This window comes from Monodelphis domestica, chromosome 6 (genome assembly GCF_027887165.1).
Source record: "Monodelphis domestica isolate mMonDom1 chromosome 6, mMonDom1.pri, whole genome shotgun sequence".
NCBI classification, from domain to species: Eukaryota; Metazoa; Chordata; class Mammalia; order Didelphimorphia; family Didelphidae; genus Monodelphis; species Monodelphis domestica.
This window is the reverse complement of record NC_077232.1, coordinates 216,780,973-216,795,188: the sequence shown is the minus strand read 5'-3', so window position 1 is coordinate 216,795,188 and position 14,216 is coordinate 216,780,973. Positions and strand designations below refer to the sequence as shown.

Below are 14,216 nucleotides of genomic sequence, written 5' to 3'. Positions count from 1 at the left end.
GTAACTCCTATTTTCCTTTAATTTGTGTGTGTAATCTCATATTCATTTTATAATCCATGATGACTGACTACAGAACACAAGATACTGGTTTAAAGTCTGCTTTCCAGTTTTTAGAGGTTCTTTCCAAATTTTAAGAAATTTTAGAAATTTAAGACATTTTTTATTCTTGGGTTAGTGAAACAGCAGGCTATTGTTTTGGTTGTTCCTGATTTTTGCTTACCTATTTACTTTGACTATTTTTTTCCATTTTTTTCTTTAAGTCAGTACCTAATAGTTTGGTTGATGACTGATTTATCGTATAATTTGAGATCTAGTAATGCTTTTCCCTTCTTCGCTCCTACTTTTTTCATTGTTTCCATTTGGATTTGAGAACTTTTGTTCTGCAAAATGAATGATTATTTTATTATATAATACAATGATTAAAATATATATTTATGCATATTAGACATAATATAATGATTATTACCTAATTCATAAAACAGTCCCTTAGTAGTGAGACTGACATAATACTAAGTGTAAATTAATTTAGGCAGTATCGAATAAGGATGGATTTGCAAGGCATGCCCTCTAGAGACTGATTAGTATTGTCTTTGATTGATCAGGTTATGGAGTGCCCTGGCAATTAGACTTTTTTCTAGGTGGGAATGAGGGATTGGAACTGGATGTATGATTTCATTATTACAGAAAACTCATGAGCGAGGAAACTTTCTTGATCATTGTGGGTTAGAACTGGCTTTTGTATAAATGGAGATTTTGAACCCCAGACTTCATTCCCCAGAAGTCCTTGGTATTTCCCAGAATTCCCTATCATCTCTCCTGCGTCTCCACCTTGTCAAGATCCTCTTTAGTCCTTGATTTCTAATGATCCTTAATAAACCTCATAAAATATATTTTTATTATTAAGATAAAATTTTGAATTTTACACTTTATAAACGATAGTCTTACAGCACTTGCCTGGCTAATTAATTCGACCAGGGCTACCCAGATGACAGAAGGGAGATAAAACTCAGGTCTTCCTACTTTCTTATGGCTCTCTATCCATGATGTTTCCTGCCTCCGAATGGGAATACTATATACATACTATTATTGAAAATTCAGCATATATATAATTATATATACATATAACATAGTATTTTATATATTTTATTAATATTATATCAATATTTTAATATTAAATAGTTTAATATTTTGTTATTTTAGTATTTATATGATGTAATATTATTATATACATTATATATAATAAACACACATATATACATCTTTTAATGTATATTTTTATATTTCATACATATATGAAATACAAAAATATATATATTATATAGAGAGTTAGATTGTAATGGAGGAAATTTGGGAAAGATTTTTACATTGAGGATTAAGTCAGAAGTTCTAGGTTATCAGCATCTGAGCCGGCAGGCGATGTCACCTATCTCTGACCTGCAAATGATCTGAGAAGGAGAAAGGCTCCGGCAAAAGGGAAACATCTGATGGGCTCCATGTCAGCCAATTGAAAGGGCTCCGTAATAAGAAAGGCAGCACGTGCCATCTAGACTATGTGGCCAATAGCGGCCAAACCTATATCTTAGCTTTGAACCAAAGATGGAAAACCTCTAGAGTTACTGGAAGGTCCAGCCAGACTCAAACAAACTGTAAATGTGACTTAGAAATAATCAAATGGAAAACAATTCAGGGAAGGACTTAATGAGATTATAAAATTAGAGATGAGGCAACTAAAGACCAGAGATAATAAAAAGTTTGTCTCATGTCATACAGGTATCAAGAAGTCCAGATCCAGGAACCCAGGGCTCTTTGGGGGGGGGGGGGGGAAGGACACAACTCTGCAAGCTTAATGCAGGAAGACCTGAATCCTAGCAGAAAATCTTCCGGGCTCCTGTAGGAAACACTGCCTGTCTTCTTGGAAGAGTGGGGGACAGGATAGGACCCGAGGAGGATCAGGTGGGCTGCAGAGTGTGCCAAGAGCCAGAGGGGATGACTTGGGTTCAGGGATCCTGAGAAAGGAAGCAGGCTCTGCAATGGAATGATTCACTCAAGCAACCTTGGGACCAGTGCCAACCTTGGCCTTCTGAATCAGACTACAAGTGAAGAGTTTATTTGTTTAGCATTTATCCCAGACAACAGAGTTTAAGAAAAGATAGGAGAGTTGGCCCCAGGTTCTCTGTAAGTGATGCCATTCAATCTAACTGCTTGGCTAGACTTTAGTTAAATTAGAGCCATAAAACCTTACTTTGGAAACTCATTTTTTTCCCTATGGTTTTCTGTGGCCGTTCTTTTTTTCCCTCTGTCCCTCCTTCCCTCCCTTTCTTCCTCAATTCTTCCCTCCCTCTCTTCCTTCCTTCTTTCCTTTATTCCTCCCTTCAATTCCTCCCTTCCTTAATTTCTCCTTCCCTCCCTTCTTTCTCTCTCCCCTCCTCCCTTCCTTCCATCCTCCCTCCCTTCAATTCCTCCTTTCCTTCCTTCCCTCATTTCCTTTCTTTCCTCCCTTCCTTCCTCAATTTCTCTTCCTTCCACCTCCCTCACTACTTCCCTCCTTCCTCTCTCCCTTCAATTCCTCCTTTCCTCCCTCCCTCCCTTCCCTTTCCTTCCTTCCTCAATTCTCTCTCCCTCCTCCCTCCTTCTTCTCTTCCTTCAATTCCTCCTTTCCTCCCTTTCCTTCCTTCCTCAATTCTCTCTCCCTCCCTCCTTCTTTCTTCAATTCTCTCTCCCTCCCTCCTTCTTCTCTTCCTTCAATTCCTCCTTTCCTCCCTCCTTCTCTTCCTTCAATTCCTCCTTTCCTCCCTCCCTCCCTTCATTCCTTCCCTCCTCTTTCCTTTCATTTCCTTCTTGCCTTCTTTCCTTCTTCTTCTTAGCTTCTAAGTAACATTAATTTTTTTTTAAACCTAACATTTCTATAGAATGGCTTTAATGCTTGTAATGTGCTTTCTGTACACAATGTCCCTAAAGTCTTAGGGTACGTTGAAGCTGTGAATTTTGGGACAGCCTCTATTTTCTCACTTGATCTTCGCAGTGAGGTAGGTACTATTATTATCCTCATTTGAGACATGAAGATCCAGTGGCTGACAAGGTGTTACGGGCTCCAGGGCTATACAGCAGGAAGTGTCCAAGCACTGTAGCCACTAGGGCCGCCATCATAGAAGCTCCAACCTTGTCCTGGCTGAACTAAGGGGAACTGGACTTTTTCTACATCTGGATCAGCCAACAGGCCTCTTTGGGCTAGCTTCATGGTCTAGAAAGTAGAATGAGAGTCAGGCCATCTGTGGACTCTGGTCCTTTGCCACTTAGGGAGGTGACTTTCAGCTGTAAATTTCCTTCTTCTGACTCAAAACAGAAAAGATGGAGCAATGAAAACCATATTGTGACTCCTTTCCATTTCACAGTCCTAGAAAACCTGTTTTTAACCAGGCCCCAGAATGGTGCTGTGGGGGCCTCTGCTACCCGGATGATTCTCTACCTTTTATCCTCCTCCAAAGTAAGTCCCAACGTTGAATGCCTTCCCAACCCTTCCTAGTTTCTTGTTCCTGTCACTTTCCTTGGGTTAGTGGTTCCTCAGTATTCAGTTATGTATGAAGGAGGGGACTAGAGCTTTTCTATCACTTTTTGGAAAATAGTGTGTGATTTTTATTTCAGGCAAAATGGTGTGTGACCCTTATTTTGGGTTCTTTGTATATACCAGAGAAACCGAAGGGGATGAACATAACTAAAGGAAAAAAATAAGTCTAAATCTGTGGAATACTACACATACTCTCAGGCACAGGTGTTTGTGACTAAGCTGATTTTCTAAAATGATAAAATCTTTGAGATTTTATACTCAAAATCTTTATTATGAGTGGTTCCTTACTGGGGAGTAGGGGATGGGCCAGGGAAAGGGGGTAGATATTCAGAAATGGAGGTGAGGTGATAATAAAAGCTGTCAATAAAAATTAGACTCATGAGAAAAATACTATTTTGAGCCTGTTTATGGGAAATGAGGCTTTAATCTTTTTTTTTTTAACTCCTCTTTACTTGCCTTACTGAAATCCTGAGCCAGCTGGTTTTCCATTTCCGGCAGACAAAAATGGCGGATGCTGGGTATCCCCGCACTCCCTCCCTTTGGAGCTGGGAGATGCTGGGTTTCCTGGGGCTGCTCAGGTGGCTTCATCTTTAAACAGTGGGAATAGCAGTAATTTGGGGTCAGAGGACCAGGTTTTCAGTCCTGCCTCTGTTTCTTGTTACCTGTGTGACCCTGGGCAAGTATTTCACCCTTTGGGCTAGGGGTTCCCTCATTTCTAAAATGAGTCTGTTTTCAAAGGTCTACCAACTTCAGGCCTCAATCGATAATCCTACAATATATGTAAAACCCAGTGAAATGACTCGTCAACTCCGGGAGGCGGGGAGGAAAGAGGGGAAGGAGGCAAGAATCGTGTGACCATGGACACAAATTAAAAACATAAATTCATAATCCTATGTTCCTGTTTGGAATCTGTTTCCTAACCGAGGTACCAGGTGTGGGATCTTCAGGCTAGTGGCAGAAACCCCTCCTGCCCCTTTTGGCCACTCATCTGGTCAGCAAGGACTTTACGGCTGGCTTCCTTCCTCTTTATTGCCCATCAGGTTGGTGATGGCCCCTCTGAAGTCATAGCTGTGACTGATGAACAACTGAGAGGTTTTCCTGGATGGGAGATGACATTCGCTCCCCCGTGGAGGGCTTCCTCTCCTCTGGAAAGGGTTCAAATATTCCGGAAATGGGTCTGCTTCTTAAGGACCAGCCTCGTTAAGACTGGAGACATGGGCACCAGCAGGCCTCTTGGCGATGAGTTCTCTGCCTGTGGCCATTCAGGGACCAAGGTGTCTGGGCAGCTCTCCTGCCATGGGGGTTTTGAGACCATCTGTATAAGCTGCTGGAGTTCTCAAGGTGAGAGCTCTGTGTGATGATCATAAGTGGTCTTTTTTTACAGGAGAATGCTGGCAATTGGCAATGTTGACACTTTTCAAAATAAAAAAAAATGTTTAAACTCTTTATCTACTGTTTTAGAAGCAATACAAGGATTGGTTCTAAGACAGAAGAGTAGGAAGGGCTAGGCAACAGGGGTTAAGTGACTTGCCCAGGGTCACTCAGCTAGGAAGAGTCCGAGGTCCTGTTTAAACCCTGGACTTGGCTCTCTATCCACTAAAGCCACCTCGCTGCTCCCCCACCCCCACCCCAATGAAGGCACTTTTATTTTGAACAAAGGGAAGGTGCAGCTACTGGACAGCAGGATGATGCGGGTTCTCCATCTGATTTTGGCGGGTGATCTCATCTCTTATGATTTCATTCCTAGATCTATTTATACAGCCCTAATGTCTCTCCTCACCCTTATGTTTGCACCCCCAACTGGGTATTAGACATTTCAAACTGGATGTCCCATAGACATTTGATTGCCTTTCTTCCTGCCTTTTCTGCCTGGCACAGAGGATGTGCTCATTCCCTTCCCTATTATTGTTGAGGGTACCACCGTCTTCTTGGATGTCAGGCTCACAACTTAAGTCCTTCCTCTTCTGCCACTCCTTCCACCCCTGCCGCCATATTTAATCTGTTGCCAAGCTCTTTGGATGCTGTCTTCACAACATTTCTCCTCCAGGCCCCTTTCTCTCCTTTAATATTGCCACCACTCTAGTGCAGGTTCTCATGATCTCATATATGGATTATTAGGCCAGCCTTCTGGAGGGCCTCCCTGCCTCAAGTCTTTCCCCATCATACTTCATCCTCTACTTAGGCCTCTACACAATCTTCAAAGAAATCAAAGCTCTCAACGGTCAAGAAAAAAAGCTCCAAAGCACTACTCATTAGAGAAACGCGATTAAAATAACTCTGAGGTACCACCTCACACCTATCAGACTGGCTAACATGACAGAAAAGGAAAATGGCAGGAGCTTGGAGGGGATGAGGAAAAATTGGGACACTAATGCCCTGCTGATGGAGTTGTGAATGAGTCCAACCATTCTGGGGAACAACCAGGAACTATGCCCAAAGGGCCATAAAACTTGCTATACTTTTTGACCTAGAAATACTACTACTAGGTTTGTATCCTAAAAAGATCAAAGAAAAGGGAAAAAAGACCTATTTGTACAAAAATATTTATAGTAGCCAATTCTTCAGGCTAAATCTGTTCCAAACTTTTCCAACTGGCCACATCTGTAACAGTATGCCCATCTGTCGTCTTTGGGTCCATTTTTGTCCTCTCACCACCCTGGGCACCAGCTTGACCAACTCTAACATTGGGAATGTTCCTTCTAAAGTGTTCCTGAACAGGTCACAACAGTCCAGATTAATAGGACAAGTTAGGCAAAAGTTATTATGGTCAGGCATAATACACCTGCTCTCCTTCTCCCTCTTCTCTCCCCCTCTGCTTTCTCTCTCTCCCATATATATGCTCTCTCTGTCTCTCTGTTCTCTTTCTTTTCCCCTGCTCTCTCTCTCCCTCTGCTTTCTCTCTTCCTCTCTCTCTCTCTCATATATATGTTCTCTCTCTCTGTTCTTCTCTTTTTCCCTGCTTTCTCTCTCTCCCTCTGCTTTCTCTCTCTCTCTCTCTCTCTCTCTCTCTCTCTCTCTCTCTCTCTCTCTCTCTCTCTCTCTCTCTCTCTCTCATATATGCTCTCTCTGTCTCTTTTCCCCTGCTTTCTCTTTCTCCCTCTGCTTTCTTTCTCTTCTCTCTTTTTTCTCCTTCTCTTCCACTCTCTCCTTCTCTCTCTCTCATTCCCTCTCTTTTTCTCCTTCTCTCTCTCTCATTCCCTCTCTCTCTCCCCTTTTCTCTCTCTCCTTCTCTCTCTCCCCTTCTCTCTCTCTCTTCTCTTTTTCTCCTTCTCTCTCTCTCATTCCCTCTCTCTCCCCTTCTCTCTCCTTCTCTCTCTCTCATTCCCTCTCTCTCTCCCCTTCTCTCTCTCTCTCTCCTTCTCTCTCTCTTATATATATGCTCTCTCTGTCTCTCTTTTCCCCTGCTTTCTCTCTCTTTCTCCCTCTGCTTTCTTTCTCTTCTCTCTTTTTTCTCCTCTCCCTCTCTCTCCTTCTCTCTCTCTCATTCCCCCCTCTCCCCTTCTCTCTCTCTCCCCTTCTCTCTCTCCTTCTCTCTCTCTCTTCTCTCCCTCTCTCCTTCTCTCTCTCTCATTCCCTCTCTCTCTCCCCTTCTCTCTCTCTCTCATTCCCTCTCTCTCTCCCCTTTTCTCTCTCTCCTTCTCTCTCTCCCCTTCTCTCTCTCCCCTTCTCTCTCTCTCTTCTCTCTCTTTTTCTCCTTCTCTCTCTCTCATTCCCTCTCTCTCTCCTTCTCTCTCTCCCCTCTCCCTCTCTCTCCTTCTCTCTCTCTCATTCCCTCTCTCTCTCCCCTTCCCTCTCTCTCTCCTTCTCTCTCTCTCTTATATATATGCTCTCTCTGTCTCTCTTTTCCCCTGCTTTCTCTCTCTTTCTCCCTCTGCTTTCTTTCTCTTCTCTTTTTTCTCCTCTCCCTCTCTCTCCTTCTCTCTCTCTCTCATTCCCCCCTCTCCCCTTCTCTCTCTCTCTCTTCTCTCCCTCTCTCTCCTTCTCTCTCTCTCATTCCCTCTCTCTCTCCCCTTCTCTCTCTCTCTCCCCTTCTCTCTCTCTCTCTCTCCTTTTCTCTCTCCTTTTCTCTCTCTCTCTCTCTCTCTCTCTCTCTCTCTCTCTCTCTCTCTCTCTCTCTCTCTCTCTCTCTCTCTCTCTCCTTCTCTCTCTCCCTCTCTCTCAAAGTTGAGAGTATTATACTTATTCATAATATAATGTATCTTTCCTTTCTCCACCTTTCTCTAGATCAGTTTATTTCCAGGTTAGGAAGGAGGCTGCGGATGGCCAGGCTAGTTGCAATTGATTAGCAGGGAAGAGTAAGGAGGCAGTCTTTACCCAGACCCTTTTTCTCCATCTTCTCCCCTTGGCCATCCATCCCAAACATCCACATGAGCTCAGGTGCCTATAAGAGTACCCACAAACAGACTGTGACCACTGAGTAGAAGCTCATACGTACCTCTCCCCACTCGACATTCTTGGGTGGCAAGGGATAGTGTGAGATGATATCATAAGCTATTTCTTCCATGAACCACTTAAAACTTTTGCAGTTGTGATCTTCCCGAAATTTTTTCAGTTCTGATATGTCCCCGTAGGGTAGTGCTTTTGATTCCGGGCGACTGGCATAGAAATAGTCTTTGTAGCCATCCCACCAAACCTCCACAACTCTAATGTAGTTCTGTTGAAAAGAAAAATATTGCACCATGTAACATGTTAGGTTTTTAGTTAACAGGAATATTTCAGGCTCTCTTCAGGTTGTAGTGGTCCTTCATTCGGCCCGCATGCCTAATGCCTTTTCCTTCTCCATTCCTAATCGTGGTGGAGAAGGGATGGGGCCAGGCCAAGGCATTTGCAAGGCTCTGGAAGAGATGTCTAGAGAGGATGGAATGAAGGAGCACGGCTGGGTTTCCCTGAAAAAGAGGGGCAAGAGAGGCAGTCGCCAATCAAGAATCAAGGGGCTTTGGGGAAAGCCATTTGACTGCTATGGACATCTGCTTTCTTATCTGTAAAATGGTATTTGAGGAGATGATCTCTAAGGCCATTTTTATCTCTAAAAATCTATGATTCCTTTGTGAAAAAAAATTTATTTTCTGAATAAACACAGAGCTAATGTTGGAAATAAAAACACCTTATGTACCAACATATTATTACTGAGTATGTATACATAGAGGTCTTTGTAGGGCCCTTTTTGAGCAGATGACAAATAAGCATTTTTATAATTTATAAGTCTAGGATTTGAGGTGATAAGTGATGCTAAAAATATTTCTGAATTCTTACCACCTTGAATTCAATTTTTAATTTTTCTGATGACAGGTTCCTTCTGGTTTAACCATATTTCACAAATTTGTTAGTTGTAACAGGTACCATTATTGTGCTATCAGTATTTTGGCATATTTTTTTTTGTTTTTAATTTTTAAAAAGATCTTGGCTTAATCAAATTAAATGAACATTTCCATCTACATAGTTAAGTGGAAAAAGAGGATTATACATGAAACTGTGAATCTATTATGTGCAACTTGCATATTTATATACACATATACATGGCTTTGTATGTATATCTACATATAGATATATTAGTGCATATAACTTTCAAAACTGTCCTGCTTGCTTGTGATTTTCTTTAAACCATACCTTCTGTCTTTTTTTTTTTAACCCTTATCTTCCATTTAAAACTCAATACTGTGTATTGGTTCCAAGGCAGAAGAGTGGTACGGGCTAGGCAATGAGGGTTAAGTGACTTGCCCAGGGTCACACAGCTGGGAAGTGTCTGAGGCCAGATTTGAACCTCATATGTCCCATTTCTAGGTCTGGATTTCTAGGTGCCTTCTTTGCCCGTGATTCTTTTTCTGCACATTAAAAAAAATGCTTGTTGGTCCTCTTTTCTTTCTTTTTTATGCCTGTCTGAGTCTTCGCCCTCCTCTGCTTCCCTTCCCCCCATAAAAAGAAAGAATAACAAAGTCCTTGTAAAAAACACACATAATTTATTATAAAATTATAAAAACAAATTGACCACTGACTGGGTCCAAAGATGGGTGTCTCCCTCTGCACCTTGAGTTTGTCCCAAGAGTGGCCACCATGTTTTATCATTATTTCCTCACCAATTTTAAAGGGGTCACTCCTGAAAAGATTCACCCCTTCTTATGATTTTAATAACAAGACTCACCTTTAATGTTGGAGAAGATCCTAAATAAATGGGGGGCGGATTTCCTTGCCAGCCCTCAAGACGATAGATATGTCCAACTCGAGAACAAGGGACAAACAACAATTTGCCACCACATTGCCATATCTACCAAGGAAAGAGAAATGTGGATAAAAAAAATAAAGCAAAACTCCAAAACATCTAAAACCTCATCTTAAATGCTTTGTTTCTGACAAGTCATAGTGAATTAATTATTCACACAGTTCAATATGAAGACATTGCAATTTCTAAAATCTATGCAAGAATAATGATTAAAAATGATACAAATTAAAAATATAAAACTCATTACAATAAATAATAATTAAATAATAATAATAATAGCAAAGATTTATAGGGCACTTGAAGATTTGTAAAGAGGTTTAGATCCTACAATAACACAGAAGGCTGCTGGGAGCACAGCAATCAGTTTGCTACCAAAAGGCCCCTTTCAAGGGACTCCTGGTAACCCTGGCAACCTTCCTTCAAAACAGTTTTTCTAAACAATCCTAAGAAAAGAAGGTTAAGACAAATAAATGGGAAGCCAGCCTAAGGTTGCTAGGCAGTGGGCGGAGGTAGGAGAGGAGGGGGCAGGTTGGAAGAAGTTCTTTAGTCCTGCCAAGGTAATTGGGAAGAGCTAGGATGAGGTGTTAGCATACTGCAGGAGCACTTCTGCCTTGGCCAGGTGACATGGCTTAGAGCACCATGCCTCTGATTCAAGGGGACCCGAGTTCAAATCCAGCCTCTTGAGGACTTACTAGCTCTAGGTACTTGTTACCCATCTGAACCTCAGTTTCTTCATCTGTAAAATGGGGATAAAAATAGCATCTGCCCCATAAGGTTTTCATGAGTCAATTGCATTGTAAAGTACTCTGTAAAACCCTTTGTATAAATGCTAACTCATTCCTGGGTTTTCTGGATGTTGCTCTTTCTTGGTAATTTTCTTATATGGCATATCTTTCTCAATTTCTTTAAAATGTTATTTTTTCAAAATGTTATTTATTTAAAAGAATGTATTCCCAGTTATCTTGGTCCCTCCCTCCCCTCCCCACATCCATAAAATGTTATTAAAATTTTTTTTATTATTTAATAGAACTTAGTCTTAGTTATCTTGGTCCCTCCCTCCCCTCCCTATACTCATAAAATGTTATTTTTAAAAAATTATTTAATAGAATTGATTCTCAGTTATCTTGGTCCCTCCCTCCCCTCCCCATATCTATAAAATGTTATTTTTAAAAATTTTACTAATTTAATAGAACTGATTCCCAGTTATCTCTGTCCCTTCTTCCCCTCCCCAAGCCAGTAAAATGTTATTTTAAATTTTTTAAATTTATTTAATAGAATTGATTTCCAATTATCTCAGTCCCTTCCTCCATCCCTGCAGCCGAGGTATAGATAGATCGTATCTTTCAGGTTTCTGGTCTTCAGTTCATTTTCTGGTAGAGGACATTTCACACACTATAGGATGTTTTTAAGTGCATGACATAAAATACAAGGGATGACAAAGGAGACTAAATTACACAGAAATATATTGATCAAAATTTCTTTCTAAAAAAGCCCCAACCAGGAATCTCTGGATTAGGGGACATCAGGGCTTCCCTTGGTCAGTTTTGCCACCTATCTGTATCCCACGATGCCCTTTGCGGAGCACTGGCACCATTAACAAAAGGAATAAATGTCTGTTGAATGGAAAGATAAAAAAGGCAGGCTTTTCCTAAAGGAGCTCTCCCAATCGCTGTACGTCAGCCAAGCGGGGCTCCCTTGAGTCCGCCGCACCTGGTACAAATGAAGTGGTTTACCTTGTAAGAAATCTCAAAGTTTTCACCACCCCAGATCTGAAGGCCCGGATCATAGAGACCCAGTTCAAAGAAGAAATCCCGTTCAATGGCAAACAACCCCCCAGCCATGGCTGGGGACCTGCGGAAAGAAGACACGCGAGTCACTTTTAAATCCAAACGGGGAACGCAGAACGCAAGCAAAGCCCCAGAAAGCCACCACCCATTCCACGGCAGACACGCTCTCTTGCACACCACAGGAGAATTGCATGATTGGGAGAAGATCAAACTGATGATTCAACAAGAAGAAACGAGGACCTTCCTAAGACAGCCTGTTTATACTTTCCCGGGTCTCTTTCCCGGCTACGGACTACTTCGAGCCTCGGCACAGCCGTGAGGGAGCCTCCATCCCTGCCTGGCTTTTGGCCGCCGGACCAGCGGCTTTGTACGGGCTGAGAATGGAAGCTTGGGCTCCCCTTGAAAACAAGCTATTCCTTGCTTCCCCTCCCGAGCAGCTGGCTGGCGGCGCCGCCCTCTTTGCTAACTGCTCTAATGCCCATTCCTACGCCTTATTCTGGGAAGAAGGAAGCCGCTCCAGACGGGCAACAGCCTGCCATTTTGCAATTTAATAGTTCAGGGACTTGACAGATGAGAGGAGGGTGTAAATCTCTGCAGGACGGCGCCCGAGTGGTCACAGTTTGTGCATCTGCAGTGGCCGCTGGTAACCCGATGCCTCCGCTGGCACGTGACACCTCATTACGAATGGAACAGTAATTCTATTAAGAACGGGAAAGCTTCTAGGGCACAAGCTGTTCTCCTCTTTGCTTTGTCCTGAGAGTACATTACCGAAATATCTAGCCATATTCCGAGGACATAGGCTGTTCTGTTGCCTCAAATGATTCTCATCGCTGGGCCTCTCCGAGTTGTAAAAAGAACCCGGCAGAGATTTCATCTGGGGCATCGTGGGGTGGTTTTATTCTCAGGGACTACACTGAGGGTTTGAAGGGAATGGCTTGTTAGGACAACCTGCTAAATCATTTAAAAATGTATTGGCCCGGCGGGGAGGCAAGTCAATATTTCAGGGCTGTTTCTGTAACTATCCTAATTTCATATTCCAAGGCTCGAGTATAGAATATATTGTGTAATATCTTATATAGTATATAATTCTATCATATAATATGTCCTACATATACCTTATGTAATATAGAATTCTATAAATGATCTATTACACACATATCTTATGTAATAGAATTCTATACTGTAATATATTATACATACAATAGCTTACATAATATAGAATTCTATAATATAGTATACATATAATCTTATGTAATATATAATGCTATACTATATCTTATGTAATATAGAATTCTATACTATATTATACATCTATCTTATGTAATAGAATTCTATATTATACATCTATCTTATGTAATAGAATTCTATATTATACATATAGCTTATGTAATAGAATTCTATAATATATTATACATATAGCTTATGTAATATATAATGCTATACTATATCTTATGTAATATAGAATTCTATACTATATTATACATCTATCTTATGTAATAGAATTCTATATTATACATATAGCTTATGTAATATATATATAATGTTATACTATAATGTACATATAGTATCTTATATAATAAAGAATTCTATGCTATATTACACATATATCTTATGTAATATAGAATTCTATAATATATTAAAACTTATGTAATATAGAATTCTATAATATACATATAGCTTATGTAATAGAATTCTATACTATAATATATTATACATACAATAGCTTACATAATATAGAATTCTATACTATAATATATTATACATACAATAGCTTACATAATATAGAATTCTATAACTTCTCTTTGCTTGCCATTTCAGCTAAGAAATAGTATCAATACACCCTGAAACGTAAGCCACACAAAAGATTTAAATGACACTGTAAGTGATTTCCAGAAAAGCACAGCTGCCCCCTCCACCACATTGAACAACAGTGTAAAAAAGGGTGGTTGAAATAATCAACAGAGCCCAGTTTCCCCAGAGTAGACAAAAACAATTTAAACACAGAGGAAAAGCCCACTCCTGAAATATTTGGAGAAAATATTTCATTTTGTGTCCTATTTTGAAGATAACATTCACCGGTGGAGAAACTAAAGGAAGCGGGATGGGATAAATTGTTCTACTTGGAAAGTGGACTGTGGGGGGGAAAAGTCAATTTTGAAAGAGCTTTCTTTCCAAAAGAATACATTCCTGAGGACAAAGAGAAATAGCTGAATATTTCTTTTTTAAACCCTTACCTTCTGTCTTAGAATCAATACTAAGTATTGGTTCCAAGGTGGAAGAGAGGTAAGGGCTAGGCAATGGGGGTCAAGGGTCCGAGGACAGATCTGAACCTGGGATCTGCTGTCTCTGGGTCTGGCTGCCCCTGTCGAATATTTCTTGAAGCCTTCCTTGCGCCTCTACTCATCAAATTGGAGTTGCTATGAAATGTGTAGGGTGTGTAGGAATTGGCATATAAAACTGAAAGGATTATTATTCTTTTTAAACCACTTATCTATCCTTCAGTGTTCACAGGCATTAAAGGAGATGTGGACATTTTAAATTTTAAGCAGTTTCTACAGTGTCCCCAATGTCTTGGACCATTAAAGTTTAAATTTGCAATAAGACTTTGGGGACGCCTTGCATTTCATGTTGTCAATAACATCCTCAT

At 40.8% G+C, this 14,216-nt stretch overlaps 1 protein-coding gene across 3 annotated transcripts in view; it reads right to left on the bottom strand.

Annotated features, from left to right (window-relative positions):
- Positions 1-14,216, bottom strand: part of GALNT7 (polypeptide N-acetylgalactosaminyltransferase 7) — a 214,382-nt gene that overhangs the window by 7,742 nt on the left and 192,424 nt on the right. For 2 of the 3 annotated variants that reach the window (XM_056802915.1, XM_056802913.1), the window contains exons 7-9: positions 11,516-11,633; positions 9,705-9,827; positions 8,001-8,219 (exon numbers count right to left, since the gene is read on the bottom strand). In XM_056802915.1, coding sequence (XP_056658893.1) covers positions 8,001-8,219; positions 9,705-9,827; positions 11,516-11,633 — 460 coding nt within the window. Of the gene's footprint in view, positions 1-2,797; positions 6,276-8,000; positions 8,220-9,704; positions 9,828-11,515; positions 11,634-14,216 lie in introns of those variants that run through there. The other variant, XM_056802916.1, reaches the window with a different exon arrangement.